Below are 22226 nucleotides of genomic sequence, written 5' to 3'. Positions count from 1 at the left end.
CTGGAGTCCTGTGATGGAGACTCAATTTTTACCGAAAGTAAGTGGACTCCCTCCTAGCACTCCTGCTTGTGGAGGGACCTTGCAGTGTCAACCTGCCCCAGCCCCAATACCAAGAGTGCAAAGAAAAAGGCTTGGTGCTATGGCTGAAACCAGACCCTGGCTCTCCCTGGATCAGGGAGCATTACAAGCTGCTCCGAAAGCATCCAAGGCTGCCCCACATCTGTCCTCCCTGTGGGACGAGTAAGTCTGTTCAGGGACAGCAGGCTGGTTCCCAGGGGTCTCTCTGTACAAAATCATGGTCCGCATTTCCTGCAAGATCTCCTGCCCATGCACTAACCACGCTCAGCACGGCCGAGCAGCTACGGTCGCAGCACAGCCCAGGGAGGGAAATAAGGGGGCTGTGTCCTATTGCAAGGGGCTGGGGAGGCACGGGGGGGAAGGGCTGGGGCCCTGCAGCAGTGCCGGGGCGGGCTTGCTGCAGGCTGGGGAGCACAGTCCCCTCCCCACAGCTGAGCTAGGTGGAGCTGGGACAGGCGCGGAGCCGGCTGTGCTGACCCAACACTCCAGGAATTTAATTTGTTTAATATATTCCCTGGGAAAGAAGAAAATAAATAAGTGGCACCTTGCGTGCCCCCATGTCTCACTCTCGCAACGGAGGTGTCAGCTTAACGAGCCGAAGCCCTCAGCCTGATTAACCAGCCGCTGCTCCCACTAATAGGGAGCCACCGAGCAGCGTGATTGATGTACGGAGAGCATTAGCCCCCGCAGCCTGGTGCTGGACTGCCGGGCGGTGGCACCGTGCCCGCCCCAGCCCCCTTGCTCCTGCCCTCGGCACCCAGGCCCAGGTCAAGGGCAAGTCAAAGGCTCCCTCTTGCCCCAGGGCAGATCGTCCGGCCCCAGTGCTCTGTGGTGTAAGCAGTTCACCGGGGAGATGGAGCTGGGGCTGCTTTTGCCTCTAGAGGCAAGGACATGCTGGTGGCTTCCCACTGTCTGTGGCACTGTGTGGCAGCTCCTCAAAATAGGGGCTGGGGCCAGGGATGCATGCAGAGGTCTTGTGCTTTGCTCTAGGTCTCGTCCACGCTCTCCCCCGTGGGCTGGGGTAGGGACATTTGGGGACACTGAAGCACAGGGATGTGCTGGAGGCCATGATGACAACCCAGGGGGAGACCATGAGTCTTGGCAGCTCCTTCAAGGCTTTAATCCACCGAGCCCTTACCATACTACTAGGAAGAAAACCCAAATGTCCTGAACCCCCTTGTCCCATCCATCCTTTGCTCAGTTCTTCTGCAGTCCTGCTTGCCTGTCTGTCCATCTGTCCCGCCCTTATTGAGGTGTCCCTGGGTCTCACTGCACAGACATCACCCACTCCCACCATCCCTGCCCCATGGCATCACCACCCCCTGCCCCTGCCTTGGGAAAGGGTTAATCAGCAGCCAGGGAGACAGGGTAATAAATGGCCGTTATCTCGTTAATGAGCTGACATTAATTAGAGCCCAAGGTCCTGGGAGGAGCAGCTGATTTATCCGGTCACCCTGGGAGCAGGTTAGGAGCTGACTCCATGGAAAGACCATTAACAGGGAAGAGGTGAGGCTGTGCTACTGGGGGGGGGGGTCACCCTGCACTGGTCCCCATCCCTGTCTTCCATCCCCCCCAGTGTGCAGCTCTGGCCTTGGGACAAGACCCAGTGAAGCAAAAACAGAAGATCCTGGAGGTGACAGGAAAAAGCAGGGCTGGGGGATCCTCTGGTGTGCCCAGTGGTGGGGGCGTGGGAGGAGGAGAGTCTGGCTGTGCCAGGGACATGTGGCACTGGACATGATGTGCTGGGCAAGGGCGGTGGGAGTGGGGGCATGGGGAAGCAGCAGGAGGGGTGCTGTGTGTTTAGTCACTTCCCTGCTTTCCTGAATGATGCTGGGCTGTGGGGGATGCTGGCTGTTTAGCATCTCCACCCAAAAGCCAAGGCCTGGGGTGAGGACAGACATTGAGGCTGAGCCCAGGTGCTGCTAGAGCTCATTTTGGGGGCAGTAGGATGGAGATCTCTGGGTCAGTGCTGTGGGCTCATGGTGTTGCAGGGTCTAAGAGGAAAGGGGTTAGGGGCTAATGGGACTGGAAATGTAGCAGTCTGACCCTGGGTCCTTGCAAGAAACAGAGAGACAGGGACACACGGTCAGCTCAGATCCAAGTCATGTGTTTACAATGAGACAAGCTGTCTGTCCCCAAGCCTGAGCACCTCTGTAGTGCATCGCTGCATTCCAGGAAGCCGAGCCAACAGCTAATAGGGGGGAGCCCTAGGGCATCCCCTGCCTGTCCCCTGCAGCCGTGTGGCCTGATCCTGCAGGATGCTGGTGCCCCAGCCCTTCGCAGTGGCTGTGTGCTGGGATCAGGTGAGACCCTTCAGAGCTGCCCTGGGTCCTTCTGCTGAGGGCAGGTACCCTCCCTGCCCTGCAAGCCTTCCCGTGCCAGTTTGCCATCCCCCTGCTCCAGGATGGGAGCTGTTAATGAGTTTTTCTGCTCAGCCTTGCCATGTCCCATCAGAGATAGGGCTGCTTATTTGAGGAATTGCTTGGCTAAATAAACAGCTGCTCAGAAATCCCTGCAGGAGGCCTGTCTAGGAGGGACTGAGCTGTGTTTGCTTTGCCTATTAACCCCTTTGGTCAGGGCAGGTACCTGGGGCTCAGTGTAGAGGGAGGTATGAAGGCTGGGTAAGGTGGGCAGGGGGAGCTGTGTACCCCACCAAGCCTGTGTGGTGGCAGGGGAATGGAGGCATGGGCATTTCTGCCTTCCAGGACAGATCCCTGCCTGTTGGACCAAGCAGCTGATGTGCCAGGATGAAGAAACCCTTGGGAGCCTGTGGCTGGCTCGGAAGTCCCTGGGGTGGCCAGGTGCAGGCAGACCCATGCAGGAGGGAATGCAGGCAGGCAGAGGGCACGGCAGTGACTGAGCACAGCACCTCTGGAAGCAGGCAAGGAGGTGGCTTCAGCAACTTGCCTGGCACTTGTCTCCTGTCGTCACCAGAGCACGGGGAGACCCCTAAAGACAGATGAGGAGCCCTGAGAGCATTTGTGTGGGGCTCTGCAGACAGCTGCTCTGCTCCCACGACAGCGGTGTGGATGCCTCTGCCAGTGTTGCTGCAGAGGGGACAGCCACCCATCAGCCTGGGACCCCAGGGCTGGCTGTGCCAGGTCTGACGCAGGCTGGGCTCAGCTCCCACTGCTGCAGGACTGATTAAGACCCATTATCTGGTTGGTTAACGGGCCCGGGCCACTCGCAGATGACTTCAACTGTTCATTTAGCCACAAATCACCATGGGGCTGGCAGTTTATTTACCTTCCCCACCAGCCTCCTGTGGCTTCCCAGACTCCAGAGATAGCGGGTGGCCGTGCTGCGAGGGGCAGGGGAAGGGCAGCATCCAGCTGTGGGCAGTAGTGAGTGCTCCCACAAAACCTGGGACACCCCAAACTGGAGCAGACCAGAGGCTCTTGCACCCAGTGCTTCTCACCAGGGGCTCAGCCTGCTCTGGGCTGGAGACTGCAGAGCATGGAAGAGAGCGGGACACTTCCACAGCCCCTCTCATGGGGGAATGGCTGGGAAAACACCTGTGAGCAGGCTTACAGCCTGCATCTCCAGCATCAGTGATGCTTCTGGGCTGTATTTCTCTACGAGCTGGCTTGGGACTTCAGACAGTTGCAAGATGACCTGAGGCACGAGGGCCAGAGCAGCAAGATCCACTGCTTCCTGGGAGATGCTTTAAACAAGGCTGTTGCACTGTAGGTTTCTTACAGGGAAGTAATTTCAGAACACAGGAAGCTCTGGGGGCTGGGACCTGGGTAGTAGTTAATGCTTAGCAAGTTGGTACAGCCACCCTGGGGACAGGGAGTTCTTTCAAGGCTTAAAATCTATAGCCTGGGCAGAAATCAGGGTGCCTGCCACGTCTCTGGGATGGGCTAAGCACACGGGTTCCTGCACCAGTCCCTGTCTCAAGGGTAATTTCTATTGACTGAAGGCAGGAGGTGACCCAAACCCTCCAGAAGGACCTGGTGCTAAATTGTGCATCTAGTAACAGACAAAATGACAGGTTAGGTGAAAATCAAGACACAGCCCCAGCATGGGTCATGTCTTCATCTGATGTCTGGGATAAGGACTTGATCCTGGGAAAATGAAAGTCTGGTCCCAGTTGGTAATTTTTTATCAGGGTATGAATTTTCCTCGGCACCCTTGACTTTGATCTTGGGGCAGTTGGGTTTGCTGAGGGATGTTATGTTGCTTTCCAAGGTGACACTGAGGAAGTGGTGGGGCTGTAAAACTGAACTGTGCTCCCAAATACTACCTGTGACCCCCATGGCTTGTTTCTGAGAGCTCAGGCACCACTGGCGACAGTGTGGGGAAGTATGTGAACTGCTGTAGGCAGTGTTGTAGGTCTCTACAGATGCCAAAAACTTGTGTGCACCAGAGCTGGGTGTCTTTGGTGGCCATGTGGGTGTTTGCTCTTCTAGTTTTACTTCTGGTGCTTGACCTCACATGGATGGAAGTTGCATGGAGACAATCCATTTGAAGCTATGGACACAGTGAAGAGAACTCCAGCTGTCTAGCTGGGCACCTTCACATCAGCAATAAAAGGCTTTGCAGGGCTTATGTATGCCCACATAGATGCTGCTGTGACTGCTGCTTTCAGGTGGCTAAAGAAAGACTGGGCTCTGAGCATTCAGCTGAGGCATATCCAGAAAATCCCCCCAAAATGCCTGGGCAAATGAAAGAGTCCCAGGAAGCCCTGGGCTGTGTGAATGCTTCTGGTGCTGCCCATTGCCCAGCGAGGGATGTTGTGATCAGGGCCCTCCCAGAGAGGTGAAGGAGCTGAGGAACCTCGCTGCTGCCTGGGCAGCATGGACTTTCCACTGGTCTGCACTTGCTGGACAGGAGCAGACTAAGTGTGGAGGCACTGTTAGGGCACAGTCAACATGAGGTACATCAGGCAGGGGACAAATGGAGATGTTGATGGGATGGGCTTGAGCCAGCAAGGGATGTGGAGATGGGAGAAGCACCCTGTCTGGTTCAGGGCTTCAAGCTGGTCCATCTAGCTCTGCATGGGGCTCAGGAGATCTGTCCTGGATGTGCCCAAGATCTTCCACAGCAGCAAGGTGGTGTTTGCTGGCCTGTTTCACAGAGCTGGTCACCTTGGGAAAGCTCTGCTGCCACTCAGTGAGCAGAGGATGCCCTGGCATAACAGCATAGGGTGAGCTGTGGGGGGACTGGGAGCAATATGGTGCTGGCTGGGAACATCCCCCCTTAAACTCCACCTTCTCCTGAACTGGGGTGGTTTCCTGGGGCACCTCCCGTCCATAGTGCCCTGCACCCCCAGGCCGTGGGAATAAGCTGTGTCTCTGGCTGATATCCTGGGGTCTGCTACCTGTTGCTAATGTTTGGGGTTGCCTTAGATCCTCTGTGGAGACCCTCCTGTGGAGGAAGGATGCTGGGCAGAGGTAAGGGGCCAGGCCACAGTCATGTTCACTTATTACAGTCCTCAGATCTAGTTAGCAACCAGGTGAGCTGTCACCAGAGGACCTGATGGATGGGGAAGAGAGTTCCCTCCTTCCTGAGGCGGGAAATGAAGCTAATCAGACCTCGGACACCTTAATCCAGCTCTGATCTGATTAATGACCCTGAAGACTGTGAACTCATCAGCACCCTGGCATCTATCACTGCCTGCATCCCGCCCCTTCTGCTGGCCACCACCCGGCACTGCTCTCCTGTGCACAGCCCTGGGCTCTGGCTCTCTCCCCTGCATGGTGTGGGCTGCATGCCAGCTGCTCCAGCCCTGGACAACCCTCTTGCAGGGTCCCAGTGTCTAGGTTTGACTCACCTGGAGGAGGGAACTCCCTCCATGATTTTCCTAGATTTCTTTATTGGGATGTTTCCACCCAGGTTTTATGGCTGGTGTCTGCAAAGATTTCTTGCTTGTGCAATTCAAAGGCTGCTGCTTGGCTGCCTGTACTCACATCACCCTGGGATCAGTGAATTGGGCACCAGCCTGGGCTGCTGATCCTTGGAGGAGTTGCTTGTCTCTGGAGAGCCTCCTTGGGTAGTGCAGAGGATTTCCATGAGGACAGTAAGGCTGTGACTTGGTGCTGTGACCCAGACCCCCAAACGAGCCTCACTCAAGCCCTGCTTCCACTGCCTGAGCTACAGTGGGTGCAGCCACAAATGGTCTCAGGGCTTGGCAGGGGTTAGCCAGGCTCTCCTGGGCTGGCTACCTGCCTGTCTGCCACCCCATGGTGGTCACTGAGGTGGCAACTTCTCTGTTGTGCCCTAGTGCAGCAGCCCCAGTTTCTGCCCTGGCTCTCAAGGCATGTTCCCTCTGCAAAGCTAACAAGCCATTGCAATTGTTGGAGCCAGTCCTGGGGACTCAGATAAGGAAGCGGTGGCTCCTCCCTTGCTGCTGTCACCATTGCAGGCTGTTGACCTGCAGAGGAAGAGCTGTCCTACCTCTGCTGTGCCCTCTGTTCCCTGGATACTTGTTGTAGTTTTCTTCCTGTGCTTGGGAGCCAGGTTGCTCCATTCCTCCCTAAATCTTGTCCTGCCCATGCCTGCCGCTTGGCAGGGCTGGCTACTCACATGGGGGGAGAGGGAAAGGGCTTGGGGTCCTTTTGCTTGGCAGGGACATTGGCTTCTGTCTTAGGAAAGCAGAGGCAGATGTATTGGGGGTGGAGGGGAGAGCCCTACAGCCTCCCTGATGGTGGAGAGAGGGTATAGCAGCAGGCACAGGGGTGCTGGGGGTGGAAAGGAACATTCCTCCACCTTCAGTACCCTCTGTCCAAGTAGGGTGTGTTACTGTGGGGTGACATCCACCCCAAATCCCCTTCTGAGCAAATCTAGCTCTGGGCTGTCCATGGGGCTGATTCCTGCCCTCCTCCCTCCCACGGAGGCAGCTGGAACAGGGCTGTTGTGCATCTGTTCCCACACAAGGATTTGGGGCCACCCAGTGAAGCTTGTGGGTGCTGGGTTCGGGCAACGGAAGGAGGAGGTTGTCCCATACATGGGACCTTTGGAGCTCCCTGCAGTGGGGTGATGTGTGTGCAGGGAGCTGAGCAGGCTCCAGACCAGACTGGATGGGCACGGGGAAGAGAAGCCCCTGGGGTTACTGAGCAGAGAAAGCACAGGAGGCTGAGGAAGGCCCCATATGCCCCGGCCTTTCTCCTCCCTGGGCATCTGTTTGCAGCCTCTGTGGGATACAGGGGGGTGGACCCATCTCTTGCTCAGGGAATACAGCAGTGCTGAAGGGGAAGAAATACAGGGATGGGAGCTCCCTTTAGCCATTATAATATTTAGGCAGGGCAATAGCGGCTGCTTCACTTGCCTTCCAAACAACAGGACCCATTGTTGGACACAAGCAGAGGCTTGTCTCGCTGTGTCAGCGTGACACAAAAAGGTGGGACCCAGAGACAGACAGACACAGACCCTCGATGCCAGAGACCACAGATGCACTTGCACGCACTCTGTCTCTCCCTGAAGGCCAGTGTCAGGGGGTCTGGGCCAGCTCTGCTCCTGCTCACCCACATCTCCCAGACCAGCCAAGACTTTCCTCTCTGCCCTTCCCTGGTGCCACTGTCCACGCTGTGTCTTGTCTGGGAAAGATAAGACTGGGCAAATGAGTAACAATCTGTCTGCAGCCATCTTGGACAGATATGGGTGATGGAGGGTGGCGGCCCCTGTGTGTGTCCAGCTCAGGTCCACTGATCTGCCTGGCCCAGAGTGGTGCAACGGGAAACGGCACAGCTGGGCATTGCCCGTGATCCCTGGTGCACGGGGTGTGGAGGAGCCTGCCAGTGAGTGAGTGCCTCTCCTGCCCTCCCAGCCAGGCACTGTGCTCCCCAAGTGCCTGGGGGCTCTGCAGAGCCCGGGCAGCACTGGAGCCCAGCAGGGCTTCGCCTACATGTGCCGAAGTCCATCTAGTCTCTCCAGATCTCCTCCAGCCACTGCAACCACAGACCCGCTTTGCCCACCGAGGGGCTCTAAGGAAAGCAAGACTGGGTCCAGATCAGGACGATGGGCTCGGCGCCCTGGGCAGCAGGTCCTGCAGGCTGGGGGAACCCCTGGGTGCGGACCAGGGCCGGGCTGGGTTGCGAGGCTGCAGAAGGGGCAGAGCGGTCCGGGTGCGGCCCCGGAGTGTCCCCGCTGCTGCGGCCGGGGGATGAGGAAGCCGGAGGAGGGAGGCCGGCGGGGAGCCCGGCCGGGGCCCGCGGGGAGGTAGGCCGGCCCGGCGGGGCGGGGGGCCGGCGCGGAGCCAATGGGGAGCTGGGGCAGGTGGAGGGGGGGTTAAAACCCCCCCGGTGCCGGCAGGCGAGCGAGTGCCCGGGAGGAGGAGCGGAGAGGAGGGCTGCCCCCGAGGGCAGCCCCGCGGAGCGCGGCGCGGCGGGGCCCCGCGGGTGGATGCCCGCCGGTGCCGGCGCTGGCCCGGGGCTGCCCGGCCGGGCTGTGTCCTGGCAGGGGAGCGGCGGGGTGCCGGGGGGCCCGGCGGCTCCGCACGGCGCCGGGCCATGCACAAGCCCATGGAGAAGTCCCAAAACTTCCGCATCGAGGCGCTCCTGGCTGAAGAGCCGGCGCGGAGCGCCTCTCCGCCGGGCCTGAGCCCCGGGAGCCCCGCGGCGAGCCCCGGCCCCGCCGGGCGCTCCGACACCCCCTCGCCGCGGGCGGCCCCGGCCGCCGCGCCTCTCGCCCCGGCCGGCTTCGTCCCCAAGCCCGGCTTGCTGCATCTCCCCGGCCCCGGGCTCGGCGCCCTGCCGGCCCTCTACCCGCCCGCCGTGTACCCGCTCCCGGCCCTGGGGGGCCAGCACCCCGCTTTCGCCTACACCGGCATCCCCCACCTGCCGCCGCCCGGCGCGGAGCACCTGAAGGCGGCCGTGGCCGGCTCCTTCCCGCTGGAGCACTGGATCCGAGCCGGGATGCTGGTGCCGAGGCTCTCCGACTTCCACGGTGAGTGACCCGGGGACCGACCCTCCCGTCGGGCGGGACGCGACTCTCGCCCCTTCCGGCCCCCGGGGGGCCCCGCCGGCACAACGGGGTGCAGGTCCTCTCGGGGACGGGGGGCTGAGGCTCTCCGAGGCCGTGCCTTCGCGGCTCCCCGGCCGTTCGGGTCGGGAGCCCGGCGGGGGCGGCGAGCCCTCGGGGCTGACCCCAGTGCGGGGCCCTGGCTGAGCCCAGACCCGCTCCCCAGCCAGGGCAGGTCTGGGGGTCCCATTGGCGGGAGGGGCAAGACCCGCGCTCCGGAGACCTCCGAGGGCTGCGGGGCCCCGGGAACCCGATCCGAAGGGCAAAGTCTCGTCCTACGCCGGCCCGGTGCTGCCGGACGGCCCCGAGGGGCACTGCCCGCCCCAGCGCCGGCGGAGCAGAGCCGCTCCCGGGCCGGGCCGGCCGCAGCTGCCGGCCCCTCACGGCCGCCGCGGGCTCGTTGGGCTCCGCCGCGGCGGGAAGGAAACGAAAATAAAGAAGCGGCGGCCGGAACCGGCACCGGGAAACGAATATGTGCCGCCCGGTGCGGTTGGGAACGAACCCGCCTCGGTCCCTGCGGCGGGGACCGCCCGCCGGGGCTGGGGCAGGGAGGGATGCGGGGCCGGGGAAGGGTCGGGGCTCCGGGTCCCTGCCCGCCGCCGCGCTCGGCTCCTGGGCGGCGAGGAGCCGGCTCCGCGGGGCCGGTGAGTCCGGTGCCGGCGGGAGCTGCAGGAACCGGGCAGCCGGGCAGCGTGCTCGGCTCCAGCCCAGCCCCGGTCCCTCCTGGCATGCGAGGAGGGTGCCGGCTCCGTGCACAGCCCCTTGCACGGTGGGCACGGCCAGGGCTGCGGGCAGGCACCGGATCCTGCACTGCAATGTTGGGCCACGGGTGGGGGGGGTCCTGCAGGGCACGGACGGCGCAAGGGCCGACTTGAGGCTCTTGTCACACCGGGGGCTGTGACTGGCACCCCTGGCAGTGTGACCCGGACCCTGCCCCATGCTTGGGGTGAGTGGAGGTCTGGTTGCCGCAAAGATGGGGCCAGTGGGCAATAGACCAAGAGTGGCTTGTTAATAAACCCCTGGCAGAGTATCCAGATTTATTAGCTGAGTTTAGTGTCTGAATAACCTGGGAACCCATTTACAAAAAAAAAAAAAAAAAAAAAGAGGCTGGATAAGTCAGTTAATTAATAAACTGGCTGGATGAATAATAGTGCAAAAATGGAGAATTAACATTAAACACCCCATTCATTGGTCCTTCCTCAAATTACACCTGGGCAGGTTGAAGGGAAAGAGGCTATTCCCTTCCCCGGGCTGTCTCCCTTTCCCTGGCTCTCCCTGGACTGCAGGATAGGTCCAGCTGTGAAGTGGTGGTGGCACCTAAGGGTGTAGAATAAGCCTCCAATGCTACGGGCCGCATGCACTCTTCAAGCGTGTCGTTAAGAGCAGGAAAAGAAAAATCTCTATTTGTTGGGTGGTGAAACACCTTCCCGCTCCTCCGCAGAGGCCATGTTGTCTTCGCGGGGTCGGGGTCTGTCAGTGTATCTCAGCATCCAGGTAGCTTCATGCAGGGTTGTGTTTCAGCAGAGTGGGATCACACCACTGCATCTGCCCCTGTGGCCCTGAGTGCAGCTTCTGGCTGCGGTAATGTAGAGCTATTTCTGCATCAGATTTGCATTTGTGCATCGGCCCCATCCCTCTCAAGTGCAGGATCCACTCCAGAGCTGTTTGTCTCCAAAGACCTGCTGAAAGGAGACAAATCCCAAATCATGGGCATGAGAACAGCTTGTGGAGCGAGCTTTTGGGCTGTGCTAGGATGCACGGGAACAGCATGTCAACGGGTCTTGTGGGAAGCACTAGGCTGGGTTCCTGGGGTAGCTCAGGGGGAAGAAAAGCAGTCATTGACCCAAGATCTGCTGGACTGGGCCTGGGAGAGCCCAAAGCAGGGTAGAGGCAAAGGGTACACATGGAGGTGTAACAAGGATGTGGCAAAAAACACCAAAGCTGTAGATTTTTAAATCAGTGCCCCAATCCATATCCTCAATGAAAGGTGTTTGCTCCCAGTTCTGGAAAGCCCTTTGCAGTGAGGATTGTCTCTCCCCAGGCTCCCCGGTTTAGTACTTCAGCAGTTTTCCTGCTATGAAACTTTTCTTGCTCCAGTTTGCTCCCAAGATTTGTCATGCCAAACACAAGTCACTCTCCACTCTCTTTGCTTGCCTGGTCTGCTCATGAGGAGGGTCTGTAAGTACCTTTCAGCCTTCTCCTTCCCCCACTACACAGCCTGGCTGCTTCCATCTCCTCTGAGCCAGGTTTCCATCCTGACTGCTTTCAGGATTTTCTTCCAAATATCCCCCTGTCTCAAAGCACAGGGACCAAGCTGGATGCAGAGCTTGAGCTGATGCCTCCCTGAAGCAGAAGGATGAAGCTTTGTGTGTTTGCAGTGACTCTACCTGCCTGCACCTCCTCAAGGGCATCACTTCTGAATTGGGGACTTACACTCAGCTTGGGGTCTATTCTCCTCTCCACGGTTGTTCTCCCAGGGATCCTGCTCCCCTGGTCCTTGTCTCCTGTTATTTTCACTGCCACGTAGACTCTGTCATCAGACCCTGTTCCTCATCCACCTTCAGATCCTTGTTTCAGTCCATTGGGAATGTTTGGGTTCTCAAGTGTGTCCTCAGCCTTTCCTCTTGTGGGCTCGCTGCAAGCTCCAAAAGCAGGTCTCTTTGCAGCATGCCTTGTCCCTGTAGTCACCAGGACAGGCCCCAGCTGCACGTTATGGCTGTGCCTGGGCTCATATTGCCCCAGTGTGCTGGCCATGGCATGGCGACAGGGACAGTGGCATGGGTACGCAGGGGCACCTGCCTAGGACATGCTGCTTGCCCAGCACTTCCTCATTTTTATGAGGAGGGTGGTGAGCTGGGCAGGAGCCTCCTGCTGTTGGCACAGGGCTCCTGGGCTGCCTGTGGTTCCTGGGTGCCCTATCCCAACATGCAGCCTAGACAGACAGACCAAGTTTCCAGAGTGCCTGAGCACAAGTGTCCATACTGCTGGTCATGTTTAGCTCTCCAGGTGGCAGTGGGCAGGTATTTGGGAAAGGTGCATCTGAAAGCCTCCTAGGACATGTTCTGGGGCATCCCAGAGGGAGCTCACCCTTGTGATTTATTTATGGAAGATTCCAGGACTAAATCATGAATTCCTTCTTTTGCTGTCTGTGTAGAGATGTTCAGCAGGCACAGTCTAGTGTGGTCTCCTGAGGCTAGTCAGGGTGGGGGAAGGAGCGAGACAGCCCCTGAACTGAAGCCACAAGCTCCAGGGGGATGCATTGCACATGCTCGCCCTGCTCTCACCCATGTATGGGAGAGGTAGGATGCTGGGGAGACAGTCTGAGGCAGTGGGTACTCTTAGGAATCTGGCCTGGGTTTGGCTGCTGGGGTTGCTTGGAGAAGTGCTCCTGCTGCGGTGCAAGCAGGTGCCGTGCCTTCCTCGCTAGCTGCCTCTGCGGAGCCGCAGCCAGCGCCTGGCTGCCTCTGCTGCAATGCGGAGTGAGAGGGCTGGGCGGGAAGGCCTGAGCGCAGGAGCAGGCATGCCCTCGCTGCAGCCAGCAGGATGCTGCCTGCCTGGGCTCCACTGCTCCCAGCCTGGGTCCCTGTCCTAGGGCTTTGAGCACCTCCTGAACCACACAGGGGGAGCATTTGGCACTGGGGTGCCATGCCTATCAGTATTTCTGGGAGCTGTGATTTATTTGCCCTGGCCAGCAGCGTGGAAATGCAGTGCAGCAGTGGGAGCCAAGCGCAGAGACCTGCCACAGAGGAGAGTTGTAGGAGCGGAGAGCAGTGACATACAGCTGCAGGGCGGGAGATGCAGGAAGGCTCTCGGAAAGAGCGAAGGAATCCCTGCTGAGCACCTGGTGTCAGATGGCTTTCCTGGGACACCGCTTGTCTGCATCACCCATTCACCACCTTGATGGCTTGGAGCCCAGGCCAGATCTTGCCTGCAGTGGTGGAGAGCTGGCTGACAGGCTGTGCCGGTCTGGGAGAGCGGGCAAGACACGTCATATCAAACTGTTTCAAAAAGCAACACCTTCCAAGGCTCTCCAGGTGCACAGTGGTCTGGGGTCAGCAGGAAACAAAGGCTGGAAAACAGCTGGCAAGCAGCAATCAGGGGTCAATGGTGGAGCAAGCAAGGGGCTAGCAGAGGTAGCAAGTGTCCTTACACATGCTGCTCCACAGACAACAGTTAGGCCTGCCGGCAGGCCAGGAGAAGCCTCTGGTGACGGTCCTGATGCCAGTGAGACCACCTCTCCCCCTCCCAGCCCTGACATCTGGGGAAACACCTCCAAAGCAGACAGGGTGCTAATTTCCTCTCCTTTATCTGCTAGCTCACAAAGCTAAGTGAACTATAGCTAAACAAACCAAATTAAAACCAAGTGGGTTAATATCAACCTAGGATTACCCTTGTTATCAAGTAGACGGAACTGTATCAAATAAACCAACAATTCTTTATAAGCTTTATCTAATTATCCAGGAGGCAGCTGCCTTGTAGAGCTCCTGGCCTCAGACTTGGAGGGCATTCCCGGCTCCAGGCCAAGCAATTTATTTACTGATATTGCAGCCAAATGCCAGGCACCCATCAGGGGGTCCGAGCCCTGCCAGGCTGAAGGGATATTAAGACGAGCTCTGATCCTGGATGTAGCACTGGAGGAGACAGCTGGGCAGATAGGAAATCCTTTGGCAAGCAAAGGTGTGATGCTGAGGCACTCACTGGTCTTCTGGTGGGAGCCGGATAAGGGGGAGACACTTCCTGAAGGGTTATTCTTTCTGTGGGATGGTGGTTGTGATGGAGATGGGTTCATAGCTCAGCTGGCAGGGACTGGGGGAGGCGAGCCCTGGGGGGTGCTCCCTCTGCATCCCTTGGGAGGATGCTGTCCATGTCCATGTGACGGCCTGCCACAGGACACGGGAGGACAGGACTCCACCAAGCACACTGGCAGTACAGGCTGGAGCTGCCAGCAGCCACAAGACATCATTTTCTCTTTGCAAGGGAAACTGGAACCTACCTCATACCTTAACACTCCACTTCCTCCTCCTCACTTTGCTCCTTCTCCAGTCAGAAACTGCAGACCCTCTTCCTCCATACTATCCCCACACAAAGGAGACACAGCCCTTCAGGGAAGCTGACAGCAGGTCTGAGGCCAGAGATGTTGGTGGTTCAGGTCCACGCTGAGCTGCTGCTGTGGGTGGGTGAAGGTCAGGTGGACCTTAAAGCTGTGTTGGTTTGGGCTTGCCCCATCTCGTCTGCAGGCTGAATCTTGAACAAGTCACCATGAGGTGCAGTGCTGATGGATAATAGTAGCTGCTGAAGGGTGTATTGTCAGAGGAGGTGACAGGTTAGGTGGCCAGCCATAGCTCTGTAGGCTGAGCTTTGGACTGGTGCCGGCTTGAACTGTATGACAACAACTCAGAGGGGTTTGAGGGCTGGTTTTTCTGTCAGCACCGGGGCAGGAGGCAGGGTGCGTTTCCAGGGAAGCCAGGGTCTGTACAAGCTTTGTAATGGACACCACTGCACTGAGCCTGAATTGGAGACACTGAGATGGAGAACCTGGGGCTGGCACAGGGACTGTGCTCCAGCGGTTGGAGCACAGTATATCCCTGCATTGGCAGTTATTTGGGATATATCCCCTCTGGATTTATTTGGCTTTTGGGCAAACTTTCTGTTCTTCTTTTCCCTGCTAAACCAAGCAGTCCTCAGCATCTTACCTGGGGAAGACTGAGACTCTTGGAGGGGTGTTGTTAAAGCAAGCTGCCTCCCAGTCTCCTCTGAAGCTGGACAGACCAAACTCCCCCTGCTTTTGGGACTGAGACTCACTTCTGTGCCTCCACCCTTCCCACATCTGTTTTTAGTCTGGCCACATCTGGCCTTGTAGGAGGAGGCACAGAGGAGCCTTTCGGGGTGGTCTGAAGGATTTCTGTGCTCCCCAGAGCCGGGATGCGGTGCCCTAGGAGCTGAGCCCTGGGCTCTCTGCTTTGACGTGGTGAATTCAGGCTGGGAATATGGTATTTCTTCACAGAATCACAGAATCGTATGGGTTGGAAAAGACCTTTAAGATCATCGAGTCCAACCATAAACCTAACACTAAGTCCACCACTACACCATGTCCCTAAGCACCTCATCCAAACGTCTTTTAAATACCTCCAGGGATGGGGACCCAACCACTCCACTGGGCAGCCTGTTCCAATGCTTGATGACCCTGTCAGTGAAGTAAAATTTCCTAATATCCAGTCTAAACCTCCCCTGGTGCAACTTGAGGCCATTTCCTCTCGTCCTATCACTTGTTACCTGGGAGAAGAGACCGACCCCCACCTCTCTACAACCTCCTTTCAGGTAGTTGTAGAGAGCGATAAGGTCTCCCCTCAGCCTCCTTTTCTCCAGGCTAAACAACCCCAGTTCCCTCAGCCGCTCCACACCAGACTTCACCCCTGGCAAAACAACCTCCAGCTCCAGAAAGCACAGAAGTCCCAAATTACTGGATACGGGGATGTAGGCACACCCTCTTCCCTTCTCTTTCCTCAAAGCATCCTCTGCAGACCATGCTCAGAAAGAGGACCTGCTCAGAGGGACCCTTCTCTGACCCAGTACAGCCAGCCCACGCGGTGCAGCCCCCACTTCAGGGAGGGACTGAGGCACTGGGTGCCGCAGTGCACCCTCCTGTCTCTGGCAACAAATGGGGCTTGCTGGGTGCTGGAGCCCTCGGGCTGCCGGACGCTGCCTGGGGCTGCTTTGTGTTGTGCTCCCCGCCAACGTTCGCTGAATGAATTTCGCCTCCAGTTCTTTCTGATGCATTTCTGGTCTTCACCCCCAAGGAGCTGCAAGGGGTTTTAGCTTGGGCTGCCCCAGCCCTGCAGATGCTGGTCCCCATGGCACCTCCTTTCCTTAGCAGAAAGGAGCCTTCCTGGGTCCATTTGATCCCACATCTCTGCCGAGGATTTGTACAGCCAGAGCATCCACAGCCAGGCAGAGCTCAGACCGTGGCCGAGCTCTGCAGGGCTGAGCCATCTTTCATCTGACATTCATATTTGTCCCGTCAATCCTTTGAGCCTCTCATTTGGTTTTAGCCTTGAATATGTTTTGTGTGCAAAATAATGCACCGTGTGTGTGTCAGAGCCATCGGCACAGCGTGCCTCTATTCAGTCCCTAGTTTAACTGGCCAGTGGCTGCGAGGTGGGTCCCACGGGCTGTCTCTCCTGCCACGGTGGGGCTGTGGGCACAGGAGGGGTCGTGTCCATTCCTGCTTGCACGAGGAGTTTGCAGAGCCCCATCCCATCCTGGGCTCTGCCTGTTTGACCCGTCCCACCCAGCATCCAGGTACTTGGGATCAAACCCGGATCACGATCAGTTAATGCCCCCTTCATAAATTCCTGCCTCATGCGTCACGGCTGTGTTTGTGAAGGGCTCGGTGGACACCTCGGGAGATGGGCAGGTCGGGATCAAAGCTGGAATCTGAGGGAGATAACATGGATGATGCCCCATGCTCTGCAAAGAGGGCGAGCTGGAGCGACCCTTGCCAAGCAGGGCGTGTCTCTGGGGCCACGATGCTCTGTCTCGCCCCCCCAAGATATGGCAGCGGGAACATGCCAAGGACCTTTCCCGTTAATGCCCCCCCCCCCCCCCACCACTCCAGCAGTTTACTCCCAGCTGCAAACCTCTGGGTTTGATTGCCATTGCGGTGCTGGGAGAAGCAGTAAAAGCTGAACCCCGGGGGGACAATAAAGCCAGCGGAGAGGAGATAAGCAGGGATCAAACACGGCGCGGCAGCCACCCTACGCTGGACTCTCAAAGGCCCCTTTGTTCCCGCTGCCTCCTGATTCAGCGTCGCGCTGCCTTCAAGGGCTGCGGGCGAGATAGCGGGGCTCGCCGGCAGCCCTGCTGCCGCAGCCCCTGGCAGTTGAGCAGCCACCTGCGTGGCCTGGCAATAAAAAAGAAGGTTTAATTTCAGTCACAGGACTGATCCCAGTTGCACACCGAGGCCTGATAACGTATCTCCCTGGTTCCTATCAGCCAGGCAATAAAGCCATTATTGGGGCGGGAGATGATAGAAGAGACACTCGCCTTCCTCCTCATCCCTGGCTTGCCGAGGGGATGTCCCCTGCAGCCCCCAGCCCCGCTGTCCCCTGACCCCTGCCCGCTGTCTGCCCCACAGCCGCCCCGCAGTCTGGCTTGATGGGGAAGTGCCGTCGACCCCGCACAGCCTTCACCAGCCAGCAGCTCCTGGAGCTGGAGAACCAGTTCAAGCTCAACAAGTACCTGTCCAGACCCAAGCGCTTTGAGGTGGCCACGTCACTGATGCTCACCGAGACGCAGGTACCTTGGTCCTGGGGGGATGGAGGATGGCACCGGCTGGCTGCCGGGGCGGGGGGGGGCTGCGCTGCGGGGTGGGAAGTCAAGGTCATGGGCAGTGCTGGTGCCCCTGACTTGCCTGCCATCAGCCCCGCACCCCACTGCCCCCATCAGCACCCATTCCCAGGGCATCTTCTGCAGAGACCTGCCTGATGGGCTCCAGGCTCTCCTCTTGTGAAGGGCCCCCCCAAAATACTGCTCCTCTTTTTACCCACCACCCCCAACTTAGATTTCAGAGCCTTCCCACCCCTTCCTACACTGAGAGGGGGCTTTCTGTGGGGCTAAAACTCCTCCTTTAATGTCCCCATGCATGTTCTTGGGCATCCTCAGGGACTGCTGGTCCCCTCTGTCCCCGACCCCTGCCCTGTGGAGGCTGGGCAGGGGGAAGGGAGCAGCCCCCCAGGTACTCCTCTCCCTGTGACATACTCAGCCTCCTCACAGACCCGCAGCACCACGGGATGCCCCAGAATAAAGAGACTTTGAGGGGCCCTCCATGCAGGGAAGTCGAGGGGGTGAGTGGGGACAGGATGGGGCAGGGGGACACATTCTCCCCTGGGGGCTCTCCCTCGGCAGGTGAAGATCTGGTTCCAGAACCGCCGCATGAAGTGGAAACGGAGCCGCAAAGCCAAGGAGCAGGGGGCTCAGGCGGAGGCCGAGAAGCAACGAGGGCTCAGCAAAGCCTGCGAGAAGCTGCTGCCCAGCGAGCCCCGGGGACAAGCTGCCGAAAGCCCTGAGTTCATGGGGCGCAGCCCCAGCTCAGGCTTCCTGCACCACAGTACTGCCGAGCTGGGCTATGGCCCGGACTCCTCCTGCTCGGGGGGCGAGGAGGAAGAAGAAGAGGAGGACGAGATGGGTACCACGGAGAGGAAGATTGGCTCTGTGTTGTGAAAGGCGGATGGAGCCAGCCCGGGAGAGGGGCTGGGCTGCTGTGTCGGGGGTCTCTTTGCTGGCAGACGCAGACTGTGCCCGGGTGGAGCAGTGGGGGCTGCAGGGCACCTGCCCCCCCCTTTAACTTATGTGTGTTTGGATCCTATTTAACTTGTAATTATTCCTCTGTGTGTATCTGGGGGAGTCCCCACATCCCTCCCATATAAAGCTGTTATCCGGATGCCTGTGCTCTTCCTTAGGGGATGGGAGGCTCTGCCACCCTCCTGCCACCACGCTGCCATGCTGGGGTCCCTGAGGAGCCACATGGGGACAGCAGACTTGCACAGCTGGCAGCCCGCTGGCACAGCTGGAGGGGAGAGACCCCAGACATTCCTTTGAGTGTGCACTGCCCCTTCCCTGCAGATATGACAGTGCCTGGAGCAGCACATCACTGCATGAAGCCAGCTGCCCTTGGTGGCATGAAGGGCCAGGAAGGAGGATGCCCAGGATGCACACCTGCCTGCCCTGCCTCCATCCTGCATCCCTTGTGGGGTCTGCACTTTGCTGGGCAAAATTAAGCTGCCCTGCAAAGCAGAACTGATTAATTGGCTAATGCAGCAGTGCTGTTTTCCACGTTGTGATCAGCCTGGTTGCACTGGTGAGGCATTGCCCTGAAGTGAGGTGGGGATGGAGCTCTCCTGGGTTTAGGGTGGTGCTCAGGCTGTTTGTGAAGGCTCAGTGCTGTGGTGAGCCCCCCTTTTCCCATGGCGATATCTAAACCCCACTCAGCCCCTTTCTGGGCTCATTCCATGATCCTCTTGGGGCCCTGCTCGCTCTGGCTGGGCTCAAATCAACCCCTGGTAGCAGAATGACAACAGACACCCTCTGCCACCTCTCTAGGAGGACTAGGGTTAAGCCCTGATCTCCCTAAGCAAGCGGGCTGTCCTGAGGATGCTGGAGGGTCCTGGCAGACCCTATAGACCTCCCATGCCTCCTGCACATTTTCTGGGCCTCCCCTTGGGGATGCCAAGGTGGCTGTGCAGGCAGAGGGACCAGCCCTGCAATGCCCATCCTCTCCACCCCCCCCCAGCCCGGGGGCACAGCCCTGATTCAGCACCCCCGTGCATGTAGGGCTGCAGGAGCAGGGCAGGCTGGGCTGGGATGCCCCGTCCCCAGGCACCCCGCCAGGCACCCCGCCGTGTCTCCCTCCTGCCCCACGTCCTGCTGTCCCCTCCTCTCTTCTCCTTGTCCCTGCCTGAGGGTGGCAGGGAGGGCTGCCTGCCCCCAGGACCTGCTGTGGGGGTGGGAGCTGCCGAGGGGCAGCAGCCCCCTGGGAGTCCCGGGCCACCTCTGGCAGCCGGTCAGCAAGGGATGGGACAGGTAAGCGTTGGTGTGGGGCTGTCACACCTCGCAGGGCTGGGTAACGCCTGGCAGTGGCTGGGCTGCCGGGGCACCGGGGGGCAGCACACTGGGCAGGGCGACAGATGTGATGCTTTTGGGACAGAGGGATGGACAGGGGAAGCAGATGATGGGAGAGAGGAGCATGGGGAGGAAGGGATGGATGGATGGATGGATGGATGGATGGATGGATGGATGGATGGACGAACGAACGGACGACAGTCCTGTGTGAGGTGACAGTGACCCGCAGTGGCTGCTGGCAGCTCAGCAGCTTCCCCCTGGGTGTGTGGTATCCCCGGTGCCCAGGTCCCCTGTCCCCAGGCAACCCATCCCAGGGTACGGCAGGGCCTGGCTGCCCACGCAGGATGTGTCCGGACCCCTGACACTGCCCGGGTGGGAGCTCTGGTCCTGGGGAGGGTGCAGCCCTTGCTCCAAGGGGGGAGATGTGAGCCAGGGCAGGGGCCAGGTGCCAGGAGCCTGCGGTGGCTGGCATAACACAGAGCAGGAGAGGAATAAATGTGGGGAAGGGGAGAAAGAGACAGGGAAGAAAAGGAGGAGGGGAGGGGGAAGTAGGAAAGGATGGTACCCAACTCCCCACCATTGCCCTGCAGGGACTGTGGGGCAGGAGACATCCATTGACCCAGGGGAGCTGTGCCCCCCCAGCAGGCACACAGGACCGGGCACAGAGATGCTGGAAGATGCGAGCCCATGGCTGCAGGAGACTCAGGACCAGAGATGTCTACCACCTGATGTACAATCTGGTCCTCTAGCAGCAGGGGAGCACGGAGAGGACCACAGGCTGGAGCTGGGCACACCAGGGTGGGGGTGAGATGGAGGGGACAGGGGTGGCAGAGACAGAGAGGAAAAGGAGAGACTGAAAGCAACAAAAAAAAGAGTGCCAAGAAGGAGGAGGGGAGCTGAAGGGATGTCACAGACTTAAAATGTTCACCTTGATGGGCTGTGACAGGTTTAATTTCCAGAGTACAACCATTAAAGTGATGGATGGGAGACGTTCATCTCGCGCCTGGCGCACACGGGCGCTCCGTGGCTGCAGGAGGGTTTGTTTTGTTGCTGTTATTTATGAGGTTGTTTCTGCAGCCAGGCACTCGTCCAGTGCTGGGGGGACAGAGGAGGGGACACTATTGATGGCAGGGGAGTTGGGGTGCTGATTTATGGCTGCTTAGCCAAATGACTCACGTTGTAAACATTGACAAATGCCATTAAAGCTGCATCTCCTTCCTGCCTCTGCCCTGGCACCCTCCCTGCGCTGCGCGATGTGGCCAGCCCTGCTCTCTGCCATGCTGCTGCCTGAGCACCCTGGAGGGACTGTCTGGCCCTCCCCACCAGGGACACAAGGGTCCCTGCCCTCCTTGAGGGACATCCAGGGCCCTGAGAAGATGCAGGAGTGACCCACACTGGTGGTGGTGCCCCATGGGAATGATACCTGGGATACCTGATGGGCCTGTGCAGCCAGGGCTCCCTGGCCTGTGTCCCTCTGCCCCTTTGCCAGTCTTGCCCCCATAACTGCTTTTGGCGATGGTCACAACTTGTTATTTGTGTCACTGATGCTCCAAGGAGCTCAGGGTGACCTGGCCCCGTTAAGGTGTCACCCGACCCCTATGCCAGCACCCTCCACCCTGCTGCAATCCATGCCCCCTCAACCCCCCAGCATCCTCACACCTTAGCCCCACAGCCTCCTCATCCACCCATCCTGCGCACCCACATACTTCATGGCACTCTCTTTGCTGACTCAGCTTTGTGCCTGTCTCCCTCCCCTGCACCCATCCTCATCACCCCTCGCCCTTGAGCTCTCTCCTGCACCCCTGCATCTCTCCGTCTGCCACCTGCCCCCCTCCATCTCCCTGCCCCTGAATTCCCCATCTCCACTTGGTCCCCATCTACCCCTGCACTCCTTGCTCCCTCCCATGTCCCCCCTGCACCCCTCCCTCTGCCCCTGCACCCCCTCAGCTCCCCCATCTGCCCCCCGCACCCCTGAGAACTCCCCACCTGCCCCCTGCACCCCTCCATCGGCACCCTGAGCCCCCATCTGCCCCCTGCACCCCTCCCTTGCCCCCCGCCCCCGCCCTCTCCCTACCCCCGCCGCCCCCGCCCCCGCCCTGCGCGTCCCTCCGCTGCCCCCTGGCGGCCCCCGCCGGCAGCCATCGCCGCTCCCCGAACGCGGATTGACCCGAGGCGGCCGCCGTCGTTGCTCCGGGAGACGCCGCCGCCGTCGCCGCGTCCTGTCCCCATGGCAACACGGGCCGGGGCATCGTGGCGCTGAGCGGCCGGGACCTGGCCGGGCGGGTGCCGGCCGGGACCCGAGGTGGCCCGGGCTCTCGGGGGCCAGGCTGTGCTACAGGGAGCCGGGCAGGGCTTGAGGGAGCCGGGCTGGCCGTGCGGGCCCGGGGGGTGGCGGTGGCACGGGGCCCAGGCTCTGCTCCGGGGGCCAGGCAGGGTTACAAAGGACTAGGCCGTGCCCCAGGGAGCTGGGCAGCTCTTGCTGTAGGGAACAGGGCCGTGCCACAGTCGCTTATATAGGGTTTTAGGGGTCCAGGCAAGGCTACAGGGCAGGGCTTTGCTATACTGGTCTC

The 22226-nt window shown here is 59.5% G+C and overlaps 1 protein-coding gene across 1 annotated transcript; it reads left to right on the top strand.

Moving 5' to 3' along the window:
- The first annotated feature begins 8421 nt into the window (after window positions 1-8421).
- On the top strand, window positions 8422-18258 carry LOC140657667 (uncharacterized). Its single transcript, XM_072875002.1, has 3 exons — window positions 8422-8964; window positions 17174-17334; window positions 17944-18258. The coding sequence occupies exons 1-3, from the start codon at window positions 8529-8531 to the stop codon at window positions 18256-18258; spliced, it is 912 nt and encodes a 303-aa protein (XP_072731103.1). The 5' UTR covers window positions 8422-8528.
- Window positions 18259-22226: the final 3968 nt, after the last annotated feature.

Source organism: Ciconia boyciana, chromosome 10 (assembly GCF_034638445.1).
Source record: "Ciconia boyciana chromosome 10, ASM3463844v1, whole genome shotgun sequence".
Taxonomy (NCBI): Eukaryota; Metazoa; Chordata; class Aves; order Ciconiiformes; family Ciconiidae; genus Ciconia; species Ciconia boyciana.
This window is presented reverse-complemented; position numbering and strand designations above follow the sequence as displayed.